This window comes from Amphiprion ocellaris, chromosome 18 (assembly GCF_022539595.1).
Source record: "Amphiprion ocellaris isolate individual 3 ecotype Okinawa chromosome 18, ASM2253959v1, whole genome shotgun sequence".
NCBI classification, from domain to species: Eukaryota; Metazoa; Chordata; class Actinopteri; family Pomacentridae; genus Amphiprion; species Amphiprion ocellaris.
In genome coordinates this window covers 5,766,539-5,793,011 of record NC_072783.1, presented here as the reverse complement: position 1 = coordinate 5,793,011, position 26,473 = coordinate 5,766,539, and the positions used below count along the sequence as shown (strand labels likewise).

The window sequence follows — 26,473 nt, the reverse complement described above, 5'->3', positions numbered from 1 at the left end:
AAGCTTAAAATTGTGATTTTTATTCAGAAATTAGATCAAAACTTCACCGGTTTGCACCAAATTTTGTAAAAATTATAAAGTTTTCGTCAGATAAGGTACCAGAGACTTATGAACTTTACTTTATATGCTTTCTGTCATGTTTTATCACTTCCTAGAACCCAAATTAAGGTCAGAAAAACCTGCTGATGAATGTTTTTAAAGGCTGGAACTGGCTGAGATTTGGACTGAATTTGTCGTGTTTGACCTTTGTTTTTTTACTGCAGTTTGTTGTGTTTTTTTCTGCTGATTGAACTCTTTGTTTAGTTGTTTTGCAGCACAAACACAAAGTTTCATGTCCTCGTTGTGTTTGATTTCTACTTTCTAAACCCTCTGAACCCCAAAACCCATCCACAGAATCGAAAGGCGTGTTAACATTTCAAAAAATTACCAAATTTAAAGCCTTTATCGGAGCTGTAAACTGTAAAAACAGAAAAAATGTCAGATTTTCATCTTTCCTGCGGTCCTTGAACTACTCATGTGATGTTTTTGTCAGAAAAGGTAACAGAGACTCATTGCCTTTACTTTATATGCTTTCCATCATGCTTTGCCACCTCCTAAAAACCCAGTTTAAGGTCAGAAAAACCTGCTGATGAATGGTTTTAACAGATGAAACTAGATTTTTTGCGTGTCTTCGACCTTTTTGTACTTGAATCTTCTGCAGATTTGAACATTTCTGTCAACATTTCTCCTAAACACCAGTGTAGTCCTGAAAGCTTTGAGGTTTTTCCTTCTTCTAACCAGACTCTCAGCCTTTTTCCTGCTGCTGTCTGTGTCTATCTGGATGTCTCCATTAATGGTTGACCACAGGTTGTGATGGGAAATGGAGGCTGTCGGCTCGTATCTGAGGAGGTTTATTAGAACAGAACAAACACTGTTAGACTCCACCTCTGGTCAGAGCAAACGGCGAACTGCTGTTTGTGTTCAAGGCGTCTAGAGAGGATTCATAGGAATTCACAGGATTCCACCAAAGACGTGAGAAACGTTCGATGTGACGTCTTCAAAGGGATTTTTTTATCTGACAGGAACCCAACATCTGAACTCGTCCAGTTTCCTCTCAAAGAGAAGCAACTAATCTTCATACTTGAGAATCTGGAACCAGAAAAACTCATTTTTAATTAATTTTGACCAACAATTTGGTCATTTAGATCCTTAATCTTTACATTTTCCCCTTTAAGAGCAAACAAACTTCAACACAGACTGTTCAGTTGCTGCCTTAAACATCCCATCAATGGTTTTAATTGGTTTTATATTGGTTCACATGTTTATTATCCAACTTCTAGTAATAGTGTTTTTTTTTTTTTTTCCATTATTGCATGACTTTCTTCAATATTTTCTCCAAAAATGGGACAGGAAGGTCTTAATGCCCATTTTCCAGAGCTTCAAATGTCTTTTTTTGTCCAACAAGTGTCCAAATATAGAAGATCGAAAACAACAATGGAGAAAATCAAACCAGAGAGTGTAGTTTTTGTCCAATAAAGACTCAAAATGATTGATCTACTGTCAGAATAGTTGCTCTAATTTTGTACTAATGGAGTAAAGGGAGATGTTGGATTTCTACCAGACACCTGACTCATGCTGGAGTTGAACATTTCCAGAGTTTCTTTCCGTTATCTGGCGTCACTAAACCCAACAACCGCAGTCTTGATAAGCGTCTCATGAAGCTGGTTATCAGCTCAGTAGGTCGACTCAGAGTTTCTGGACCTGGATATGAGGGCGGCGGCATGAAAGAGTTAGAACCAGATAACTGACAACAAACATGGAAGGATTTTACATGTAATATGGACTAAAAACAGGAAGGAAAGCTGCTAAACACTGAGAATGTTAATGAGATCATCCACATTACTACCAGATTATTGGTGCAGGAGCACCAGACTGTCATTAGAACCATATATTAGATGTATTCCTCAGTGTGGAAGATGGTTTTATTCTTTCAGCAGCAGCCCTGATGGTGTTAAACAGTCATGGAAGCAACTGAAGGAGACACAGTCGGCTTTTAGGGAATCTTACAAGGTGAACAGTAAAGCTTTGGAGTTTTATTTAGGTTCCATTTTAGGATCATGTTGCTTTGAAACCTCTTCCAAACCTTATCTTCCACTCTCACTATCTCCACTCTTATCTCTACAGCAAGTTCAAGGAACAGTGGTGATGTTTTATATTGTAGATGAAATATCTTTCAGCATTTTAATTCTGTCCAAACAAAACAGGCGGTTTTAAAGACTCATTTTATTTATTTATTTATTGGTGTATATTCTTTTCCAGTCCGGCTTGCTGATGTCAGTTTTATGATGTAATGATTACTAACGGCTATAAAAGCTCACCAGACTTCTAAATCTGAGTTTAGTCGTCTTAGTCGTGCTTTTTCCTGTTAGTTTACGCTCCATGAGGCCTTTAGTGTCCTGCTGGTATTTAAATCAGTCCAGTTGAGCTGAGTCAGAGCTCTGCAGGACTGATCCATTATCAGAGCTCAGTATTGTAGAGAGATGAGTAAACATGACCTCAGCCTGGCGTAGAAACCGTTGTGTTGTTGGTGTCGGACTGCTGAGCCTCAGACAAACACTGAGCTGCAGCGGAGCGTGGAGGCGACTAGCAGCTTTTATTTGCTGTTGGCTGTGAATGTGTAGATGGAGATGATCTGAGGCTGTAAAACTGAAGGGAAGTTACTGACGAGGACTCAGACGGCAGAAAGAAACCAGAAAATAAAGTCCTGCAGGGTCAGTGGAGCTGCAGACGTCCTTATTCAGCACCAAAGACAAGAAGTCGGATCATTATTTCACTACAAATACTGAATATAACACATCTAAAAGTCATTAGTCTGAAATTATAAAACAAGTTCAACAAGTAAATTTGAAAAATCTACTTAAAATAATGAAGGTCAAAGAACTCAATAAGAAAAACAAATCCTATAAAATATTTTTAAAAATCTGGCAGTAAAGGTGCAACAAATAACAACAAGCAAAAAAACACCATTAAACAAAACAAAACAACAACAAACGGAAGAACAAACAACAGCTCCAAACCAGCAAACAACAGCAAAAAAAAATGACAAAACTGTGACCAAATATCAACAAAAATCTGTATAAAATAATGACAAAAATGTAAACAAATAATGAAAAAAAACGAACAAAAAAGGACAAAAATATAATCAATAAATGACAAAAATATAACTGAAAAAAACATTAAAAATATAAACAAATAACCACAAAAATCTAACAAAAAAGGACAAAACTGCAACCAATAAATGACAAAAAATAAACAAATGACAACAAAGATCAAAACAAATATTGACAAAAATAAAGACAAATAGCAACAAAATATAACCAACAATTGATGAAAATAGAACCAATAAATGACAAAAATATAACAAAATAACAACAAAAATATAAACGTGACGACAAAAATGCAACCAACAAACATGTAACCACATCACAACAAAAATATAAACAAAGAATATGTTTTGTGCAGAATGACGCAGTTCTAATGCCATAAACCATAAAAAAGAAAAATCTAAACTTCAGTTTCTTTTTTCTGTGTTTATTTAGTTGTAATTTATAGTTGAACAAATCAGGGAGAAATCTGTAAAATAGCAGTAAAGTGGAAAAACGAATGCAGTTAAAAAGGATCTGAGGCAGAAAAAGACCCTCAGTGAGGATTTGAGCTCATTAAAGTCGGATTAATAATTAACCTGGTTTAACTCTGATGGTTTATTCTAAAACCAACTCTGTCTGCTCATAGAACGACTCTAAAACTTCCAGCTCTGCTTTTATTTTACGATTCTCTGTGTCACAAAGATAATAAAGCTGTGAATGTAGTGCAGAGATCAGTAGGTGGATAAAATCATGTAAATGAAGTTTAAAAACACTTAAAAATTCTGCTCAACAACCTTCAATCTGTCTGGAATCTTTATAGCATAAAATACAGAAATTTATGAAGATATCTGTGAAATTTCAGCTTCATTTATCAAACACTGAACAAGTTCTATTTTTATTAAACGGCCACATTCACATTAAAATTTAAGGTTGTCTGAACGACAACATCTGAGGAACGATTAGAGATAAAAACCTGAACTTTTCTGTTATTTCTCTTCATGTCACTGATTCTGATTCTATAATATTCAACCATTTAAACTTTGTATCTACCAGTGCTTTTATTTTTGTGACAAAACCTCCTAAACTCTCAGATTCTTACATGTAGTGGTGCTTTTTAAATGAAATTCAACATGATAAGTGTATTCTAGTCGTGCTTTTTTTCCTTTTTGCATGAATAAAATAAGTATATACATATATACATATATATTTAAAACAACAATGTCACCAATAAGCAACAAAAATATAAACAAATAACAAAAATATAACCAATAAATGACAAAATATAAATAAATAATGACAAAAATATGAACGAAAAGCAAACAACAAAATATAACCCAAAAATGACAAAAACATAACCGATAAACAACAACAAATATAAACAAAGAATAACAAAGATATAAAGAAATAACAACAAAATGTAAGATAGAAATATGAAAACCTGAAATTTTCTCTCTTATTTCTCTTCATGTCACTGATTCTGAATCTATAATATTCAGTTTGAACTCTGTTTCTACCAATGCTTTATTTTTGTTGTCAAAACCTCCTAATCTCTCGGATCTTTACATTAGGTGGTGCTTTTTAAATCAAATTCAACATGTTAGATGTAGTTTAGTAGCATATTTTTTCCTTTTTGCATGAATAAAGTAAGTATATAAATACATATATATATATATATTTAAAACCAGTTGTGTTAGTAATTAATGTCATGTCTCCCTCTTGATTTATTTCAAAGCCCAACTTTAGCTGTTAAATATTGACAAAATAAGGCCACAGATAGATGCATGATTCACTGCCAGAATGACTCTGTGGAAGAGTTGAAATATTAAAAAGACGTCATGAAACGTCTCATCTTTGAGCACAAATTAACAAAAAAGAAGTGATAATGCAGAAGTTAAGTAGTGATATTTCCTGAGTTGTTTCATATTTCAGTGTAAAATTCTACAAATATGTTTTTAAACATCCATAGTTTATGATTTAATCACGATTTAATGAGAGGTAAACTGTTCTGCAGCATTTGAGGGAAGAGGAACTTTAATATTTCAGAGCAGCAGCGTTGGTTGTGGGTTTGCAGCAAACAAAAGGTCAGTTATTGTCTGAACATCTGCACATTGAAAGCAACCACGAATAAATGAATAAAAGAATGAGTACCAGTGTGGAGCAGGAATGACAGCGAACACAGATCCAGATCGTTGCACCGACTGACACCAGAACGTTGCTTCATCATCTGAATGGATCCAGCAGTGACTCAGCTCTTTGTCCACAAATCACCCAGTTAGTGTTCACCACTAATACCAGTTAGAGACGTTAATATAAACACATCTCACCACTAATACCAGTTAGAGACGTTAATATAAACACATCTCACCACTAATACCAGTTAGAGACGTTAATATAAACACATCTCACCACTAATACCAGTTAGAGAGACGTTAATATAAACACATCTCACCACTAATACCAGTTAGAGACGTTAATATAAACACATCTCACCACTAATACCAGTTAGAGACGTTAATATAAACACATCTCACCACTAATACCAGTTAGAGACGTTAATATAAACACATCTCACCACTAATACCAGTTAGAGACGTTAATATAAACACATCTCACCACTAATACCAGTTAGAGAGACGTTAATATAAACACATCTCACCACTAATACCAGTTAGAGAGACGTTAATATAAACACATCTCACCACTAATACCAGTTAGAGAGACGTTAATATAAACACATCTCACCACAAATACTGCATTTAATGACATTCTAAAAGTCATTTGTCTTAAAATCTAAAACTAATTCAACAAATAAATTACAAAAATCAGCTTAAAGTGTTGAAGGTCAAACTGCTCCATGCTGAGAAATGATGCCTGTGATGTCATTTGATCATTATTACTCATTGGTTAATAAACAAACAACCTTGTTTTTCTCATTTTATATAGAATTCACTAATCTACACTGTAAAAAAAAAAAAAATTCTGGTAGCAAAAGTGCCAAAAATAACAACAAAAAAACCACCATTAATTAAATAAAACAACAACAACAACAAACAGAAGGAACAAACAAAAAAAACAGACAAGTTATAGCCAAAAAAATCCCAAAAATATAACCATGTATGTATGTATGTATGTATGTATATATATATATATATATATATATATATATATATATATATATATATATATATATATATATATATATATATATATATATATAAAAACCAAAAACAACAAAAATATACTCAATACATGACAAGAATGTAAGCACAAAAATTACAAAAATATAACCCATAAAACCACAACAAAACAAGAAAAATAAATAACAAAACACTCCAACACAATAAAATCAAAACACACAAAATAACGGCAAACAAAAACAACAAATGACAGAGCAGTAACCAAACAACAACAAAAACAAAACCAAACAAATAACAACAACAATCAATCACAAGAATAAAACCAATAAAATAACAAAAATGTAATAAAGAAATACAAAAATATAACCAACAAAACAAAAAAAATTAAACAAATAAAATAAAAATAACACAAACAAAAAAACCCAACAAAAATGTAATCAAAACACAGAGAGACAAAAACAACAACAATCAAACAAAAAAAGTTTTAAAACAAACAAAAAAAAAAAAACCCAATAGTTTAATGAACAAAGATGTTTATTAAATGCAGTTGGGAATAGAAAATAATTGCAGCTACAAAGGAGTAGCTTGTAGTTTAAAGGTGCTCATGTCTTCAAATTAGAAAATAATAATGCATCCTCTCCAATAATCTTTTCTTTTTAACAGATTGAAGCACATTAATGAACAATTACACGCATTTTACATGTTTAAAATTATATAAAAATACCAAATTTAACTTTCACAGCTCCTTTTTCCTCCATTAAAACAATGAAATCACAATATCCTGATTACTGGTGCTGAATAAAGACAAACACAGTTTCACCATCATATGAAGCCTGAATAATAATCTGCTGCATGGAGACTCTTCCTGAGCTGCAGATGATTTAATGCTGAAGTCAGAACCTCAGAACGTGAGTCAGGATCTAAACTGTGGGCTACAGACCATGTTAGGTCTGATCTCCTGCTGCTGGAAACATGTCCTGGTGGCTCTGCTCTGTCTCAGAGTTCAGGATTCCTTCTGTTCCTCTGCTCTACGACGCTCCGTTAACCTTTCATCTGCTGCTGTAGGGACAGAGGAGGACTGTAAATGTGTCTGTTCTGTCTCAGAGTTCAGGATTCCTTCTGTTCCTCCTGTTTCATGACGCTCCGTTAACCTTTCATCTGCTGCTGAACCTGCAGGAAACCAGGAAACAGACAGAAAAGAACTCGTCTGATTGGCTGGATAGAGGAGAACAGAAATAATCCTCCATTTCTGATGTAAAGGTTTTATTTTCTGCTTTTTATTTTACTGCTTCACTGTCGTTCCTTTTTCAGCCAATCATATGTTAGTTGGGGTAGGACTTGTCACCATGGTAACCCAGAAAATGGAGGAGAAGCCCCAAACATGCAGTGAAACCCAGATCATGATGTTTTTCCAAACTCTGAGGTGCCTGAGATAGTTTTCCTGAAGCTAAATGGAAAGAAAATGAAAACAGAAAGTAAACAATGATAAGAAAAGAAACTTCGGTCTGTAACTCTGGTGTTTTGGTAGAAGTCCAGCCTCTATTTTGTGCCTCCATCATCCCCTTATACCGCCAAAGACTATTGGCCACCTCTCCTGTGACGTCAGTAGGGACAAATTACCTTTATTTTGCTATGTTGGCCTTAAAAATGTAATGGAGAACGCAGTTTATTTATGTCAGAATGTTATTTTACATAAACAAGTGGACTATTTGAGAAATACAAGCAGGAAGTGGCTGTCTTTTCAACATTAAACCATGTTTTCTTGCCAATGACTAGCATAAAGTAGCTTTGCAGAGTTGTAGGTGTTCCTTAAGCCAGCAAGGATTTATTTTTATACAAAAACCCTTTTAAATATGTAACTTTGATACACATAGATGAATTTTTACGGCTTTATTGACGATCAAACAGGAACTTTAACCTGGATTGGTCGATTTGTTGAAGCAAACCAATGTATGTAAAATGGTAATAACAGATCAGATCACTACATCCCTATTTTAAGTAATGCATCTATGTGTTTGAATTTTAGTTGTTGTGGACGGCTGAGTTGTTTTCTATTGTTTGTAGGCCTTTAGCCAGCAAAGGGCCACCATGACAGAGACTTCTGTGACAGTTAATGACTTCTGACCAGAGCTAATGGAAAGAGGATGAGTTCAGTTTAACCTGGATGACATTTCTGTCGTAGAATAGTGCATTTGACACCAAAAACACTTGTCAAACCAAGAAGATCTCTCTGGTTCTTCTTTTCAGCATGTCCTTATATCGTCTTTTAGATTCTAGAAGATACATCATGAGCAAAATAAAGATTCAACCTAGATTGGTCAATTTCTTGTCACTAAAACGTTAATTCCAGCAGATCAGATGACTACATCCCTACTTTTAGTTGTTGTGGACGCCTGAGTTGTTTTTCAGTATTTGCGGGTGTTTAGCTAGCAAAGGGCCACCATGACAGAGACTTCTGTGACTGTTAATGACTTCGGACCAGAGCTCATGAAAAGTGGATGAGTTCCGTTTAACCTGGATGACATTTCTGAAGCCAAATTGTGCATCTGACACCAAAAGCTCCCTTTTCCTCTTAAAAACATGTCTTTATAGCGTCTTTTAGATGCTGTCAGATTTCAGAGTCGGACGTTTGGTTTTGTTTTCTAGCTTGACTACCTTGCCGTTGGTTAGGGTGCGGTAGTTTTACAGTGTTTGAGCAGTCAAAGGTGAGCTGGTGTAACGTTTTGGGCCAGGAAAGGATTGTTTTTAAGCAAAAACCTTCTAAATATGTAACTTGATGCACAGAGACATGAGTTTCTGGAAGTTGAATCGATGACCAAACGGGAACTTTAACCTGGATTGGTCGATATCTTGCTGCTAAAACGTCCATTCCGGCAGATCAGATCAGTTTATCCCTACTTAAAGTGATGAATCTATGTATGATGTTTTTGGCTCATCTTTATATCCCCAGTCCATCCAACAGTTTTATTATTTCCAGACAAACCAGCAGCAAACAGGGCAGTGTGTTGGGAACCATGACTGTACTACCCGTGGACAATCAGACCTTCAGACCAAACCCTAACCCAGACTTTCAGGTCTGAGTTTCAATCAGAGGTGACTCCTTTAAAAAGTGCTTAGAACTTCCTCTGTTTGTGTTTTAGAAGCAGATAATTGAGATAAACTGAAGCTCTGCTGATCGGGATGATTTCCTCTCAAAAAGCCTCGACTGGTTTCACCCAATAGATTTCTCACAGTTTCTTGGGTCGTCATGGAGACATCCTGCCGCGTTACTGTCGTTACCATGGCAATTCATCTATCACCATGGCGCTGCCTTGGCAACCGTGTATGAACTAATTTCCTCCCGTCTGGTCGTTATCCAGATTCTAGCAGAGATTTCATTAGTATGCAGTGAGGATCTCTGGGAGTTTCAGCTGAATAAAGACATTTCCATATTTTTGTATTTGATTTAAGGCTCTGCTGTGATTAGACTGTAGTGTGGAGCTGATGTCTTCTTCTCAGGTGGAGGAAAAAGAGATGAAGTGAGACAGAAAGATAAGAGATAAACTAAGAAGAAAAGAAAAGCAGATAGAGGACAGGTACTGATAGAGAAAATAAGATCATTTTTCCTGCTTTAGTTTACATAAACTCAGATCTTTATCAGGATCTTTGACGTTCCGTCATGTCAGGCAAACAGAAAAATTACAGGAAAATTAATTTTGTTGATTTAATTCAATATATCAGCTCAGATTGGCACATGTGTGGCTAAAACCTGCAAATGTAAAAATCATCTCATGTGGAGCAAAAGCCAAAGTTGTTGTCTTTCTGGGGTGAAAAACGAACTCTAAGTCCATCTTTATTCTGCTCCTAAGTGTGACTTTTCCAGTCGACAACCTGCAGCTGCATCCAACAAGTTCACGCCTGTTTTCTGAGGTTCACCAGAGAAGCTGCTGTGCAGGATCGAGCTGACATCTGGCAGGGAAACAGCAACCAACATAAATCTGATCACAGTTACGAAATACAGTCATTTATGGAACACAGAGTAGATTATAGAGCGGAGATTTATGGCATTCAGGCCATCAAACGCCTTCATATTAGACAGAAAAACACTCAGAGATCCTGCAGATGTTTCTTAAAGGCTGTGATGTTGTTTTTTTTCCAGGATATTAAAGTTAGTTAGACGTTGGACTGTAGCAGCACAGGATATCTGGAGATTTTAGAGCTCCTCCATGTGTTTGCAGACGTGAACAAATCAAAACTTCCTGCAAAAAAACGAAGTCCTGCAGGAAACTACTAGACTTGCATCTCTTTAAATCCTCTTAAAACCTTTCAGGAGGTTTTTAAGGCAAACTGTTACTCTACAGATTTTCCCAGTTTCATAAAATTACGGATAATTTGTTTTAAAATCACACATAAAACATAATTTACACATTGAGTGATGTTGGCCAAAACTGTCTAATAATATCAACGTCAACAATTGTTTTTATCTTGTTTTTTTACAAATGGTAAATTTGTAGCTGTAAAATTTTTCTGGTATCTTTGCTGCAAGATTCGAATTTTTTTTATAGGACTTTTTCCATGTAGGTTATTTAACACTGTGTAAAATAGCAAAAAAGAAAAAGCTCTGCTTAAACATTAATCTACGAATAATAATGACTAAAAGATTATCACAGCAATAGTTTATCAACAAAACAAAACAAAACCAAAAAATGGGCCATAACTGTCCATAAAGTCACATCAACAATCGTTTTCTTCTTCTTTTTTTAACAAATAATAAATTCATAACTGTAAAATTACAGTTTTCCTCTATTTAAATCATCTTAGACATTATTATTTAGCACATATTTGACATTATTTTTACTGTATTTTATAGTTTTTGAATGTTTTAGTATTCCATAGTTAGTTTTTACTGCATCGTTTTCTGGTTCCTTTGCTGCCAGATTTTCATTTTTTATGTGATTTTTGTCGTATATTAAATATCTAAAACAGTTCACTTGAATGTAGACAGTAAATACACATCTGCAGCAGATGTTTTCAGGTTTTTCCAGTTTGTTGCTTTAAGCTGCTCTCTGTGATCTTTATCACTAAAACAGCGTCTAGGATGAGTGAGAACCAACGCCATGAAGAGTGTTTTCTCCAGAGTTTAATAAAGCGTCTGGTTGTGATGATCTCCCCTCAGACAGGCAGCAACAAGCCCAGCAGATCCACCTCCAGTTTAGTTCCAACATGAACCACGTCAGGAGATCACAGATCATCACTTCTCTCTTTATTTATTATCAGTCAGACAAACCTGATAAACCTGTGGACTTGGCTCAGGTTATTATGGGATGGATGTTATTCTAAGCTGCTCAGGACTCAGAGGAATGTTTCCTCCTCCACAGAAAGTTCATCTGAGGTGATCGTTTCCTCGTTTCAAACCCCTGAAGGTTCCATTAGATCTCAGGTTAACAGCTTTAAAAACCCAACATGTAGTTTTGGAGGATCGATACAGTGCTGAGCTGCTGGAGGGATTTCTACCCAGTGGGCTTCAAAGAAAATCATTTATTAAATGATTAATATTAATAATGATTTATTAATAATAATAATAATAATAATGATACTACTACTACTAATAATAATAATAATAATAATTTCATTATTGATTGTGATTACTATTATTAATTTTTTGTATTGTTAATAATAATGAGCACAATTTAATATACATTTAAATATTTATAATAATAATATTCATTATAAATCATTTAATTTACAAAATTATTAATATATTATTATTGTCAGTATTATTATTATCATCATTATTATTAATAATAATAATCATATTAACAATATTAATAAAATTATTATTATTATTATTATTATTATTATTATTATTATTATTATTATTATTATTATTATTATTATTATTATTATTATTTCACACAGTGTGAACTAAAAATGGAGTTTGCAGTGAAATCAGAGGCGTCTTTTATCTATTAATTGCATTTTTTAAATCTTAAAAATGATCGTTTGCATATTCAGTTTGTGTGTTTTTCATTGAGGTAGAAGGAGTGGATGTCATTTTGCTGTAACGTATTTAAACGATTTGGAGAAAAACAGAACATATCACACTATTTTTAATCCAAGAAGAAAAGAAGAAAGGGTCAGAACTTTTAATTAATAGATAATCGCTCTGAAAATTCCACAGCTGATTACATCCAATCAGACAATTATTTTGTTTTGTATTACAGATGTTCTGAAATTGTTTGTTTCCATGATATGAGATAAAACATCATAATATCTGGTGTTTTCCTAATCATTGAGGAACTCCTGGATTATTTCCTACTGACCTGATGCTTTGGTCCATTAATGACCTTCTCCACCACCAGCTCTTATTCTTCAGCTCTTACTGCTCACTTCTAAAACCTCTGGCTGTTCCAGGACGTCTTTAACGTCCCGATGAAAGAGAATATCGGCTGTAAAAGTGTCGGGTTTCCTCTGGATGCAGCATCCGTCTGTTTGGAGGAACTTTATTATTAAGGTTTAATTCAGGCTCAGAAACGAGGAGAAGCTTCAGAAAACTAGAAGGAGAAAAAGAAAACATGGATGTTAGTAGAGATTGTACAGTATATGTTGACAATTTTATACATGATTAAATAAAAATAAAAAATATAAATAATTAAATGCAAATACGATGAACAAATAAACATTAAATAAATAAATAAATGCAAATAAATACAAATCAAATAAATAGATCCAAATAAAAGTTATAAATAAATATAAAATAAATAAATACTAATAAATATATGTAAATAAATAAATACAAATAAAATGAAAAAGTACAAATAAAAAATTCAAATAAAATGATTAAGTGCAAATAAATACAAATAAAAATACAAGTAAAGTTATAAATAAATAAAAATAACTAAAAATAAAATAGATACAAATAAAAGTTCTAAATAAAATAAATAAATACAAATAAATAAATATGAAATAATAAATGCTACTAAATAAATACAAATAACATGATTAAATACAAATAAATACAAAAAATGAATAAATAAAACAAATAATACAAAAGTGAATAAATAAAAAAATAAAATCAATAAATTAATAAATTCATTCAGTTAAATAAATTAAATAAACAACTGAGGAAACAATTCAATAAACCAGTAAATAAATAAACAGATCAATTTAAAGTAAAAACCAGAGATATATTGGTTTGATTCCTCATCCTGATAAAAGCACAGACTGGATGTTAGTAGAAGATTGTACAGTTGGTGTTGACAGTTTGAGCTGCAAACTAGTGATTATTTAGTGTTTTTTATCATTCCGTTCATTGTTTCGTCTCTAAAATGTCACAAAGTTGTGAAAAATGTGAATCACTGTTATCCAAATATCTTCACTGATCCACAACAGAAGAGGATAAAAAATAAAAAATATTCACAATTTAGAGGCTGGAATGTGTGAATTTAAACTTCTTTAGTCTAAACAGCAGAACCATGAATAGAAGGAGAAAGAACCCAGAAAGGTCCTCTGTGCTGTTTAACAAACCCTCAACTAATCATAAATATCTGATTATTTAAATTCCAATAAGAACATGATAAACAGAATTTTGGCTCTACAGGCATCAGATGTTTTATTTATTGCAGTTTTATTTAGTTCCCATGGTTTATTTTTGACACAATTTTAAACAAGACATGCAGAATAAAGTGATTTTGATGAAATATTCTGATTTTATGCTTAGTTTTGGTTATTTTTTCTGATGAAACCAAAAACTCACACATGAGAAGTTCAAGGACTGTTTAAAAGTTGTAAATGATGATCTTTTTCATTTTTTGGCTTCTAGGTTTAATAAAGGGGGTAATTTTGGTGATGTTTACTCATTTATTTTTGAATGATAACTTTTTTTTCTAACCCAGTGCTGAATCTTTGGGTTCAGATGAAACATCAGCTTTAGGAGAGGAGCTCTAAATAGTCAGTATGTATGATAAAAAGAGCTGAAAGACTGAAATAAATACTGGGTTGTGATGAAAGAGCTCTAGTGAGATATTTGATATGAAGATTAAATCATTAGGAAAATGATTATTATCATTACAAGTCAGTTTATTTTTGCACGTGAAGCTGTCAGATTGGTTTCTTTTATATTATCTGCAGTAAAAGCAGCACACAGTGACAGTAAATCCTGTGTAGCTGCAGTATTTAGTCAGAACATGCTTATCATTGTGCTTTTTGAGTTTTATGAAGCATTCTAGCTGGTTGTTGTAGTAGCTGGTTGTTGCCACCAGATGTCGCTGCGGGTTCTTCAGTTCAAACAGGAAGTGATTTAATAAAACTTCTAAACAAAGAGTCACACGGATTCACTTCCACTGTAGCAGATTTATATTAAATACAAACTTTATCCCTCATTTCTGTTCGTTTAAACACCTTTTACTGCATGTTGAGTTCAAGAACTTTAGAAAAAGAAGGACAGAGCAGCGCCGCAGAGAGCATCAGTAATAAAAAGGCCCTGAATGCAGTCCTTATTACAGTTCTAATTGTTCTGGGCCAAACGGACTCACAACGCTTTAATCCACCAACAAAACACTCAAAGGGCAGCGAGCCACAGCGATCCACCACCAGGGGGCTCCACTGGCTTTGTTCATTATTGATAAGGCCGAGGAAGGGTGGTGGTGATTGATTTAAACCAATAATAATCCATCCGGACTGCCGTCTCTGTCCTGTGCTGCTGAACAGTCATTTAACTGCAGCTACATCTAATATATTCAAGCACAGTGTTGAGTTGTCGTCTTAAGGTGAGCGTTTGTGTTGCCTCTGTGTACGTCTGGACTGGTTAAAAACATGCACTTGAAACATAAAAGTCATCTTTTCCTGTGAAAAAATAAAATAAAAAATAAATATTAAATACATAAATAAAAACAAATAAAATGAAGAAATAAAACATAAAAATTATCTTTTAGTGTGAGTAAAATATATAAATAAAATGAATAAATGCAGAAAAATAAGACATAAAAATAAAATGAATAAATTAAAATAAATGCAAATAAAATGAATAACTAAAAATTAAATAAATACAGATAATTTTAAAAAATGGATACGAATAAAAGTTATAATAAAAATAAATAAATTCATATAAATTGATAAATACTAATAAATATATACAAAGAAAATGAATAAATACAAATAAATCTAAATACAAATAAAATGAAGAAATAAAACATGAAAGTCACCTTTTAATGTGAGTAAAATATAGAACTAAAATGAATAAATACAAAAAATAAATAAAATGAATAAATGCAAATAAATAAATGCAAGTAAAATTAATAAATAAACATTAAATAAAAAAATACAGTATAGTGCTGTTTTAATTGAACAGATTAAAGATAAATTAAGTTTGTCTATCAGCTGTAGTATCTAGTTGTTCCACCAGATGGAGCCTCTTACTGTGTAAATACTGTAGAGACCCAAGAAGGTGATCATTTTAACTGTTGGAAGTTCTGTGGTAACAGAGAGCATTGTGGGAGTTTAGCTAGTGAAGGTCCACCATGACAAAGTCTCCTGTGATGCTTAATGCCCACCGGCTTTATAGGCAGGTTTTCACAGAGACCGTGTCAGCGTGGTCCAGTAGTTGATTTCTGCTGTTAGAGGAGCTGTCAGGTGACATAAGCTGCTACAGTGGATCGATATTCATTGTTGGTGAAGAAAAATGGTTCCAAATTTGTGTCTTTCATTCCACTCGTTGATGTTGGAGATGCATGATGTTGGATCGTTGTGTGTCTTCAGTTGTTATTGTGCAATATTTTCGATGTCGTCCACAGTATTATAGAAGAACAACTACAGTTGGATTTTAAGAGTTTTGGCATCGACTTGGTGCCAAAGTCTTGGTTCTATCTATCTATCTATCTATCTATCTATCTATCTATCTATCTATCTATCTATCTATCTATCTATCTATCTATCCATCCATCCATCCATCCATCCATCCATCCATCCATCCATACATCCATCCATCCATCCATCCATCCATCCATCCATCCATCCCCACTGATCAGGCAGTAAATGTGTTGTAGATCAGCTGTAGTACCTGGTTGTACCACCAGATAGAGCCTCTTACTGTTTAATACTGTAGGGAACATTGTGGGGATTTAGGTAGCAGTGGGCACCATGACAAAGACTTCTGTGGTTGTTAATGACTTCCAAGCTTCCAACCAGCGCTAACATTCACAGGATGAGCTCAGACCAGAGGAATGTGTTTATTAATTCTTAATTAATTATTATGTATTTATTCCTGACTGGCTGATGAACTAATGACTTATTTTCATGCTAGTCAAGTGTTCAGAGCAGGATAGATAGATAGATGGATGGATGGATGGAGGATGGATAGATAGATAGATAGATAGATAGATAGATAGATAGATAGATAGATAGATAGATAGATAGATAGAATAAAAGGTAGAATGGTTTGATTCCTAATCTGATTAAAGCACACATTGGTTCCATCTAACTACAGGGAACATTAATTCTCTCCTGTAGTTGAATTAACACAATATTATTATTAATATTATTAATATTCCTCCTCTCATGCTGACTGCCCACATGGACAAAATAAGAAACAACTCCAGCTTGAATGTGGAAACCAGCAGGAGTGAGTGAACGATTTTATTTCGCTGTAACTCCACATTGTGAACATGTGAACTTGTTGAATAGAAGCTGATATGACTGAGAAAGCTTCGGAAAGCTGCTATTGATTTCTATTAATACTCCTGCTGCTGCTTGTTGCTGCTCGGCTCTCACTGGTGGAGCATGTAGGCGGGAAAAGAAAAGAAAAACACAACACGGACAGGTAGAAAGCAGGAAAAGAAGTGTGTGATAAAAAGCCGAGAGAGGAATAAAGCTTGTGTCCATGACTGCTGCCCTGCTGGCTCCACTCCCCACTCGCTGTGTTTGTGAGTGGAAGTGGGTGTGATCAGCTGAGGGTTGGTCGCTGCCAGAGCGGCCGCCGACACTCTGCTGCTCCTGCTTCTGCTTCTTTATCTGCGCTCATCCATGCTGGATTGAAAGAAAGAAAGAAAGAAAGAACACAAACCCTCCTTTCTGGACAGCTGTTTTATGGACTCTCAGCTGCTGCCATGAGCGAGGAGGCCAAAGAGAAATCTGGGGGCAAGTCGGCTCACCGCAAGAAGAAAGGCAAGAAGGTAAAACAGAGAGACAACAAGCTGGGGCTGGGGGGGCTTTAACAATATATTTAAAGCAAAAGTTACAGGAAAATCAAGCATTTTTGTGTGTATTTTAGGTTTTATTGGTGGAAGGCGGCTCTTTTGTAGATGACAGGGCATTATCTTTATTGTTTATTCAGATTTTTAAAATTTTTAGTGCTGATTGTGTGCATTTTAATAACTCACACAGAGGAAAAACATCTGTAATCATCTGGGATTCATGTGTATTTTTGCATTTAATTATCACAAATGCAGGAAATACTTTGAATTGAGAGCTAATTACGTGTTTTGCTTCTTGGAATTGTGATTCTGAGTGTAGCTGCAGGCTTTAAACACCTGTTAACCTCCTGATATACTGAGACAAAAGCTGAGGGATGATGGAGAATGGAGGTGAGATAATGGAAGAAAAGTAGGACAGGAGGTGAAAAGGGAACAGGGAGGTCAAAAACATGGAGGAAGAGACGTGAGAAAAGCCTCAGCGATGCTCGACAACCAGACTTAGTGTGTTGTGATGCAGAAGAAAAGCCGTTCAGTGATTAAAATGAGCGTTTTTCTTTTGCTGATCAGAGACGGTGGGTTTCTAATTGTACTAGTTGCTGCTGTCTGGCTGAGTGGGTGGAGTTATTGTGTGTGTGTTGGTGCGCAGCCTTTGTTTGTGCCACAAAAACCCATCAAAAAGGAGAATCTGGATAAGTGGCTACAGTTTAGGAACATTTGCCGGATTTTGGAATGAAATATTAGGTCTTTGTAAAAGGATTATGTTGTAGAAGGTATCATTTGAGCTCTAATATTTGGCCTTTAGTGCAAAAACAGCACAAACCGACGAGAAAACATGTCTTTCTACACAATCTAGCTATTATTGTTCACATTAAAATCATTTTATTTTACGTTTCCTACACATAACGTAGCCTAATGCAAACTTTGCTTCAATAGAATCGTCTAAACCAGTGGTTCCCAACCTGTGTGGCTTGGAGCCCCTCCTATAAGCTAAACCCCACCCACCCACCACCACCACCACATAAGTACACTACAAAACATAAGGGGGAAGTTATTGAATTGTATTACTAATAGAAATTTCCCTAAAATTACAAAAAAAAATATTTAATATCAAACCAAGAGTTGTAGTATGATCAGCAGGAGTCAGTTGCTGGCTGCAGTAAATTTGTTGAATATTTGTGTCTCTTCGCTGTTTGCAGCGGTTTTGCATTTTGCAGATGATCCCTGTTCACTCGTCACACAGCCGGCTGCTCATAGACACCAATGTTATTCCTGCAGCTTGAAAGACAGATACTTTTGATTAAACTGGGCTTGTAGTACACTGTCTACCTTTCAACGATGGAAAAGAGGCATCGTTTAAGTTTAGACAACGTATATTTAATGAGTTATTGATGCCGGAAGTCCGAATTTGTGAATATCTTTCCGACTTTACCGAACTGTGTTTTGTTTCCTGACGTCGCCATAATTCGCTTCATGCTGTCATTTGCGAGCATTTCACTACAAATAACGTAATTCTGTCTCGTCCTTTAATAAAACCAAATTTAAGGTAACTCTCGAAGTATAGCCGGAGTTTTTAGGTACTGATGAATCTTCACCGTTTCCGTCAGTAATTTTCTAACTGCACACAAACTAATGAATCAGGATGAACTAGGAACCAACCTGACGAAAGACCAAATAAATGTGTTTTTAAAATGTTTTATAGGTAGACTTGTGATGACACAGCGAGTCTGTTACTCTGATTTTATCCAGAATGTAAAAATCTATTTTTTATAACATCACAGCCTCAGAGCAGACAAAGCTTCGCGCCCCCCCTCAGATCTCTGGCGCCCCCCCTAGGGGGGCGCAGACCCCAGGTTGGGAACCACTGGTCTAAACAACATGGCGACTTCTCGTAGAAGGTGAGCTAGCTGCTAACATGCTAGCATAACAAGTCACAAAACGCCTCTAAACTTCTTTTCTGTGTATGTTTGTGGTGTGGTTACACGTGTGCAACATGTATGAGCAGTAACTGTCAGGAAATCAGCAGTGAAATCAGTGTTTTGCATGTTTTTGCGGCCTCTGATAATAAGAGTTTGTTCTACGGCTACCATCCACAGAACAAACAGCAGATTCTGCAGTAGAAAAGTCGCTATCTGCATCTAGACGAGGTGCATCAGGAGCATGTTTGTTGTTTTTTTGAACATTTACATGGTTCTGTAATGGGAATTTACCCTCTAGCATTTGATTGTCAAGGCAGAATTCTACATTTGGTGTAAATATCCTGAAATGTGGCACATTTCAGTGTCTACGTAATGGTTTTTGGACTTAGCAACACAATCGTTCCTTTCCACCTACACCTACTTGCAGTGATTTGTCTCTCTGTGATTCTTCCTCTGCCCCAAAAATGCAATGTAAGTTGAAGTTTCACTGTTTTGTCTCATTTTATTTAAGACTGAGGAGATCTCAGATGATGCTTGACATGTTTTCATAATGCTGGAGGGTTGTTTTAAGGAAGTGGACTTTCATGCAGGAATGCGATTTCCATCTCGTGCTGTAATTATCATCACATGAGTCTCATTTTTGCTTTCACCTGCTGTTTCTCAGTGCTTATTTACATTTTCAGTATGTTTGATTAATTTTTCGCACCAAAACTACCTGGTTTGGTGCAGAAATGGAGGTTAGTTTTGGTAAAATGCATCCATTGCAACGGTTTCAACATGCTACAAAGCTCTACAAACCAGTTTGACGACTCCACAGGAGGTTTTACATGCATTTATCCACCCAACTGCAGGAGATCACCAATGTCATTGGGGTTACTTTCTGTTTATTCATGATCAGTGGGTGATAATGGGCTTTCTGGCTGACTGGAAGGTGGAGATGGTCGTTATTTTAACATACAGGGCTAATCTGTGATGATGACATCTGAATCAGGTCCCAACAGGAGCTTTGCAGAGACATAAGTCTAAAGGTGTCATAGTGATCTACTGTAGCTAGCAAGCTAACCACTTACATGCTAACCAATGGCTAACAATACCAAGTCCTAAAGCTCTCTGGGTTTCTTCTCATCATTTCAATCAACTAAAGGTTCTTGAAAAAGGAAAAATAGTCTCTCTGAGCTTTGCTTAACAATAAGTTGATGCAATTTAATCGGTATTTAATAATCAGTCAATGAATTGTTTGTTTGTTCCGTGGACTGCCTTATAACTAGCTTCGATCATTTTACTTTTCTATGACCCCTTAAACTGCGACTGAGGAGTTAATTAGGAGTTCCTTCATTTTGGACTCTGGTTGTGTCTGAAAGCATCTTTTTTTAATGAAATATTCCAGATCTGAGTGTGACAAACTATCCACTGTAACCACCAGGTTGTAGTTTTTATTTGGTTGACAGCAAAAAACCAAAACAGTCCTGGAAGAAGTTGTGCCTTCATAAGGGTTGAAGTGTTGATTTACTTTAACGGTTATTCTGGAGACTGTTGAAGTGAACCACTTCACACTGACTGGTGTTTCTGTTATTTTGTCCATCCAATCAACAAGTGTAGACTCAACAAACTTCCATCTGTCTGCAGTTAGTCAGAGCTAATAACCTGCCAACTCAGTGCTTTCTGCCAATTTCACAACACAATGATCAATACAGGGTTTTATAAACGCAGAAGCCGTCGCTGTTAGAGTTTCTACATGAAAACTGAATGAAAGTGGTTCGGTTCATTAACCAGTAATCAAAAATTTATTGATGTTGCTGCAACATTTGGCCTCAGAAGTGGTTAAATATTGAACTTAATCCAGAACTATTTACCGAAGGAGACGTAACCGTGATTCAGAATGAGCCTTACAGTCTAGTGTTTAATGCAGTTTTGGGTCTAAGTGCTGCAGCTGATGGTTTTATTTCATTGCTGATGAATCTGTTGATTATTTTCTGGAATAATCGTAGTTGTTCTACTGATAAAATGTCAGAAAATTATGAGAAATGCCGACTCAGTTCATGATGACATCCTGAAATGTCTTTTTTTTTGTCCACAACCCCCCTTAAAAAAATCAGTTTTCTATTAAATGTTCACATTTAAGAAGCTGGAATCAGAGAATGTAGACATTTTTACTTCTAAATTATTACTCTAGTTAGTCAGTGATTAATTTAGTATTTGACATCTAGTTGATTAATGGTTGCAGCTCTGGAGTCGAGTCCAGACCAAGTTTTTTTTAGTGTTGGTTGCAGAGAGAAGAAGCTGCCTCAGCACCATGATTCTATAAGATCCAGCCTCATGTTTAGTCAGCTCTTCCTAATCGCTTCCCAGAGCTCGTAAACCTCCGTCGGCTCTGTTCGCTCTAACAGGTGTTTCTGTTCTCCAACTGGAAACATGATTTACTGCATCCTCTCTAGATTAATGACTCGTTTTGTGTTTCCAGAATAAAAGTAGAGGAGGAAGAGATGAGGAAGTGAAACCAGGAGAGTCAGAGAGGAGAGAGGAGCTGGAAGATGAGCTGATGAGAGATGATCGCTGTGTCGCCGTGACGATGTGGAGACAAGACAGGAAGTAATGTGAAGGAAAAGCAACCAAAAAGATGACAAGTTAAGAGGAGAAAAGGCTCTATTATAGGGAAGAAGGCAGAGAAAGAGGTGGTAGGCAGAGAGTGAAGAGGAGGAAATGAAACAGGGAGGATGACAGGGCGGGATAAATACACTGTACAAACAAATCTGTAAAAACACATCAGTAGAACACTGTAACATTCAAAAAACTGTAAAAAAAATATGTAAAGTAATTTTTTTACTGATTTATAAAAATCAGTAAAATAATATTTGAATAAATTTTCAAAAAATATTTTTTAGTCCTTGATGTCCATATTTTTTCTTTCAAACAGCAGAAACCTGTGAAATAATTATGTAGTTTACTAAATTAAATGTTGATTTTTAAAAAAATAAATATTGTAAAAGAAGAAATCTGCGTTTGTCAATATACAAAGTTTATTACAGTTTTGTGCTGTTTTTTTAGGGGTACCATGTAAATTATTAATATTTTATAATTTTAATAGATATTATCTGTAATTTATCAAAACAGGGAAATTTTGTAAAAAAAAAAAAAAAAAAATTCACAGCATAATGTATTTTTGTTTCATTTAGCAGCATATATCTATACCATAATTATGTATTTTATAATTTGAATGCAGTAAAAATAGTGACATTTTCTACTGTTAAAGATTGTAAAATATGTCATTACTATATGTAAAAAATATATAAAATTTTGGTGTAGACATTATTTAGACTCAAAATATAAATTAATACTTATTTTCTTTGATTTTCTCAGCAAATATTTGTGAAACAATTATGTATTTTGTTGATTTTAGTAAGAAAAAAACTGTAACTTACAGTCAAATGTTGTCATTTGTAAAAACAAAACAAAACAAAAAAAGATTTTTGCTGATGACATTTTTTAGTTTTATTTTTTAAAACTATTTTAATGTAAATTAATCATTTTTAAGACAGATAAATTCTGTAAAATAACTTAAAAAATATTCCATTTTACACTGAATAAAGCTGTCATTTTTGACAGTGTACACTGTGGAAAAATAAATATTTTTGCACATCAAAAATCTATTTTACTGTATTCTGATCAGCTAAACAATCTTTATTTTCCAGATGATTTTTGTCATTTATTTATTTATTTATTAGCATTTTGACTGTTTCCGTATTCCGCTGTTATTTAACACAGTTTTCTAGACCTGCCAGACTTTCGGTGTTTCATTAGAGGATTTTTTAACTCAGGAGAGCAGAGAATAACATAGAAACAGGAGAATAGGACGTCGAAGCTTTGATGAGTTAATCGTTGAATCCTCTCAGTAGAAAACAGCAACACTGATGTGATCAACAGCAGGATGAGTAACAGAAGATTCATCATCTGATGTGGGAGGATTCAGGTGGTAATTCTATGAGCAGAGAGACGTTCACTGACAGAAACACCGATAGAGTTTAGTGTAAAGACCTCAGATAAAGTCCACGAGTCGACAAACAAACTGTTGTTTCAGCTGAGCAACTGTTAAAGGAGAATTTCACTTTAATTCAACTTCCTGTTTCCTGTTAAACCCCTAAAACCCACCAGTAGTGTTCAAAGGCTTCTTATATTTTTTAGAAAGATCCAAAATTGCACCATTTTTCAGACGCAGAAACGGTAAAAACACGAAGAGTTGTCTCATTTTTAATTGTTTAAATTGTGATATTTTATCAAACTGACTATTTTCCAAAGTGAAGTGTTTGCTCAAACCAGATTCTGTAAAACAATTAAAGATTCTGTGCTCTTCAGAGCTACTGAGAGTCACAACTGACTCAGTTCTGAACAACAGACACGTGGTGGAAATTCTGTGAATATTTGGATGAACTGCAGGAAGTGTTTCCACAGAGCAAAGAGGAAATGTGTGGAAATAAACAGTTTGTTGGTCGATCATGTAGAGACGGAGACGTGTTCCTCCGTCATCCTTTAATTACACTCCAGCAGTTCAGTTCTTAGCGGTAGAGATGACGATGTGTTCCTCTCTTTAGTCTGTCTTCTCCAGCTGTAATCACACTCCAGTGGTTCAGTTTTTAGAGATGGAGGCAGAGGCAGGAGGAGGAGGAGGAAGAGGCAGCAGGTGTGTTAATGGACGTAACCATGGCGACCGTTTCGATCATGAAGCTGCTCCCTCGGTGGCGTTATCCCCGAATGAACCCGCTGAACTGGAGGTGAAATCAAACCCAGCTCCAGGAAATAGACCCAGCCTCAGCATCCTTTTACGTTTCCACTTTGAAATCCTAAACCAGTCCGACTGTAACCAAGGAGGAAACAGGAAGAGTTAGACCTGAGAGAAAACTCGGCAACAAATCCTTTTAAATAACATTAAAAAAAACGGGAAAAATAACAAAAAATATCTGTAAAGTAATATATATACATTTAAAAATATATTTAATGGTTGTATATTGTAAATGATTGAATTAATATTAGTAAAAATGTGGACGTTATTTACAGTTTTGGTCTATTTTTGCAGTCAACATATACATTAAAATGATTTTCTACTATTTTCTATTTACTAGTTTTTATCTGCAGTTTCACTCAACAGCCAAAATATGTAAAATCTTTTTTTAAAAAGGTTTACAATTTTTTTTATCTGTAATGTGCTTCTTTTTTTCAAACTACAAAAAAGTGAAATTATTACATATTTTGCTAAGCAGATATTTTTTCTCTGACTTTATAAAATATCTGTAATTTAACAAAACAGAAAATTTGTAAAAGGAGAATTTAAAAAAATACTATTTTTATTCTTAATATACTTTTTTTTCAAATAACAAAATATTTGTAAAATAATTCTAAATTTTCTTGTAGGTAGATAATTTTTCTCTGACTATAAAATGTCTGTATTTCAACAAAACAGAGAAAATTTGTAAAATAAGAATTTAAAAAACTATTTACTATTTTTTCCTTAATATACTTTTTCCCCTCAAATAACAGAAAATATATGTAAAAGAATTAGATATTTTACTGATTTAAATATGAAATAAAAGATTTTTTATTTCAAACAGTGGAAAATGTTGAACAGTAATTGGATATTTCACAACGTTCAGCTGTACAATGATGCTAATAATTATTTAGATTTTCTTTAAAAACTAAGTATTTTTTTAAAACCAAACTCAGAAAAAAATTTAAAATTTATGAATAACATTATAAACAATAGAATAATTTAAATAATGATTGTTATTTTATTTTTATTTTTATGACAAGCATTGATAATTTTTCCCTTTCTAATCATGGAAAATATTGAACAGTAATTAGATATTTTTAATGTAAAAGTATTTTATAAAATGTTGTCAGAAATTTACCAAAACAGGCTAAAATGTAAAAAAAAAAACAAAACAAAAAAAAACCCAACAGTTCAATTGAATATTAACTTTTTCTCAGTTCCTAATTTTGATAAATTTTCCTTTGAATAACAAAATCAGAAAAAGAATAATATTATTTTAAAAACTAAACAAAACAAAGTATTTCTCGTGAAAATACAGATTTTAGATGTGAACATCAGGCACAACTTTTGGCCTATTTTTAGGCTTAACGTGTAAATTAATACATATTCTCTAATCTGTAAAATAACAGCGAATTGTTTTAAAACTTAAAAAAATGTTTAAAAGTGTGTAAAACCTGAGTCGAACTAAAAATCTAATTATTTCACATTTTCTAAACTTTACAGTATCTGAGTATTTTGAGCCTTAGAGCGGATCTGTCAAAAAAAAACTGCATTAAACCTTCCTTTAGGAGCCCAACTCTGACTAACGTGATCTAATGGAACCATTCAGCATCTCTCTGGTTTCTAATAATGAAGCTGAGCTCAGATGAAGTGTCCATCTGTTGGAGGCTCATATATGCGCCGACGTATCGCTGGTTTTGAGCTGTTTTAGTGAAGAAGTGGACCGTTGGTTATGTAAGCGGACTGCCCACGTTCAGTCTCCGCTGCCCACAGCCTCTCAGCGTCAATACCGTCCAGGAGCTCAGCATCAAGTGGAAGATTCAGCAGAAAAACAGGAACTAAACACACAGTTTCAGCTGGAATTATACTAAATTCACTTCAACAGAAAACAGCAACTAAAAACAGTTTCAGCTGAATTATACTAAATTCACTTCAGCAGAAAACAGGAACTAAACACATAGTTTCAGCTGGAATTAGACTTTATTCCCTTCTTCTGTTTGGCCATAATTTTATTAACGGCTAATTTTTAAATATTATATTTATTGCAAGCATTGATATTTGTTTATTTCACATAGTGGAAAATATTGATAAAATAACCGTGTACAGTAAAAAAAAGTGTCTTTTCATGGTCAAATGCTGTAAGACAATGAATTATTATTCATAAAAAAAATCAAAAACATAGATCCATCCATATACTGTATTTACATTTACAGGAACTTCCTGTGGCTCCATTCCTCAATTGAAAATTTTGCACTTTTCCCCCATTTTCAAAGACCAATAACTAAAATATTGGCCTCTGCTGGATAGAATCAGTCATTTAGATGTTCTGGAAACTATTCTGTCTTCTGTCAACATTACCAACATTACC

At 34.3% G+C, this 26,473-nt stretch overlaps 1 protein-coding gene across 3 annotated transcripts in view; it reads left to right on the top strand.

Annotated features, from left to right (window-relative positions):
* The window catches only part of LOC111586477 (ankyrin-3-like), a 230,685-nt gene that overhangs the window by 3,886 nt on the left and 200,326 nt on the right, over positions 1-26,473 (top strand). Inside the window, exon 1 of one of the 3 annotated variants that reach the window (XM_055004243.1) lies at positions 16,707-17,409. The exons of the other annotated variants lie outside the window; for them this stretch is intronic. Coding sequence (XP_054860218.1) covers positions 17,344-17,409 — 66 coding nt within the window. The 5' untranslated portion in view covers positions 16,707-17,343. Of the gene's footprint in view, positions 1-16,706; positions 17,410-26,473 lie in introns of those variants that run through there. 3 annotated transcript variants of the gene reach the window in all.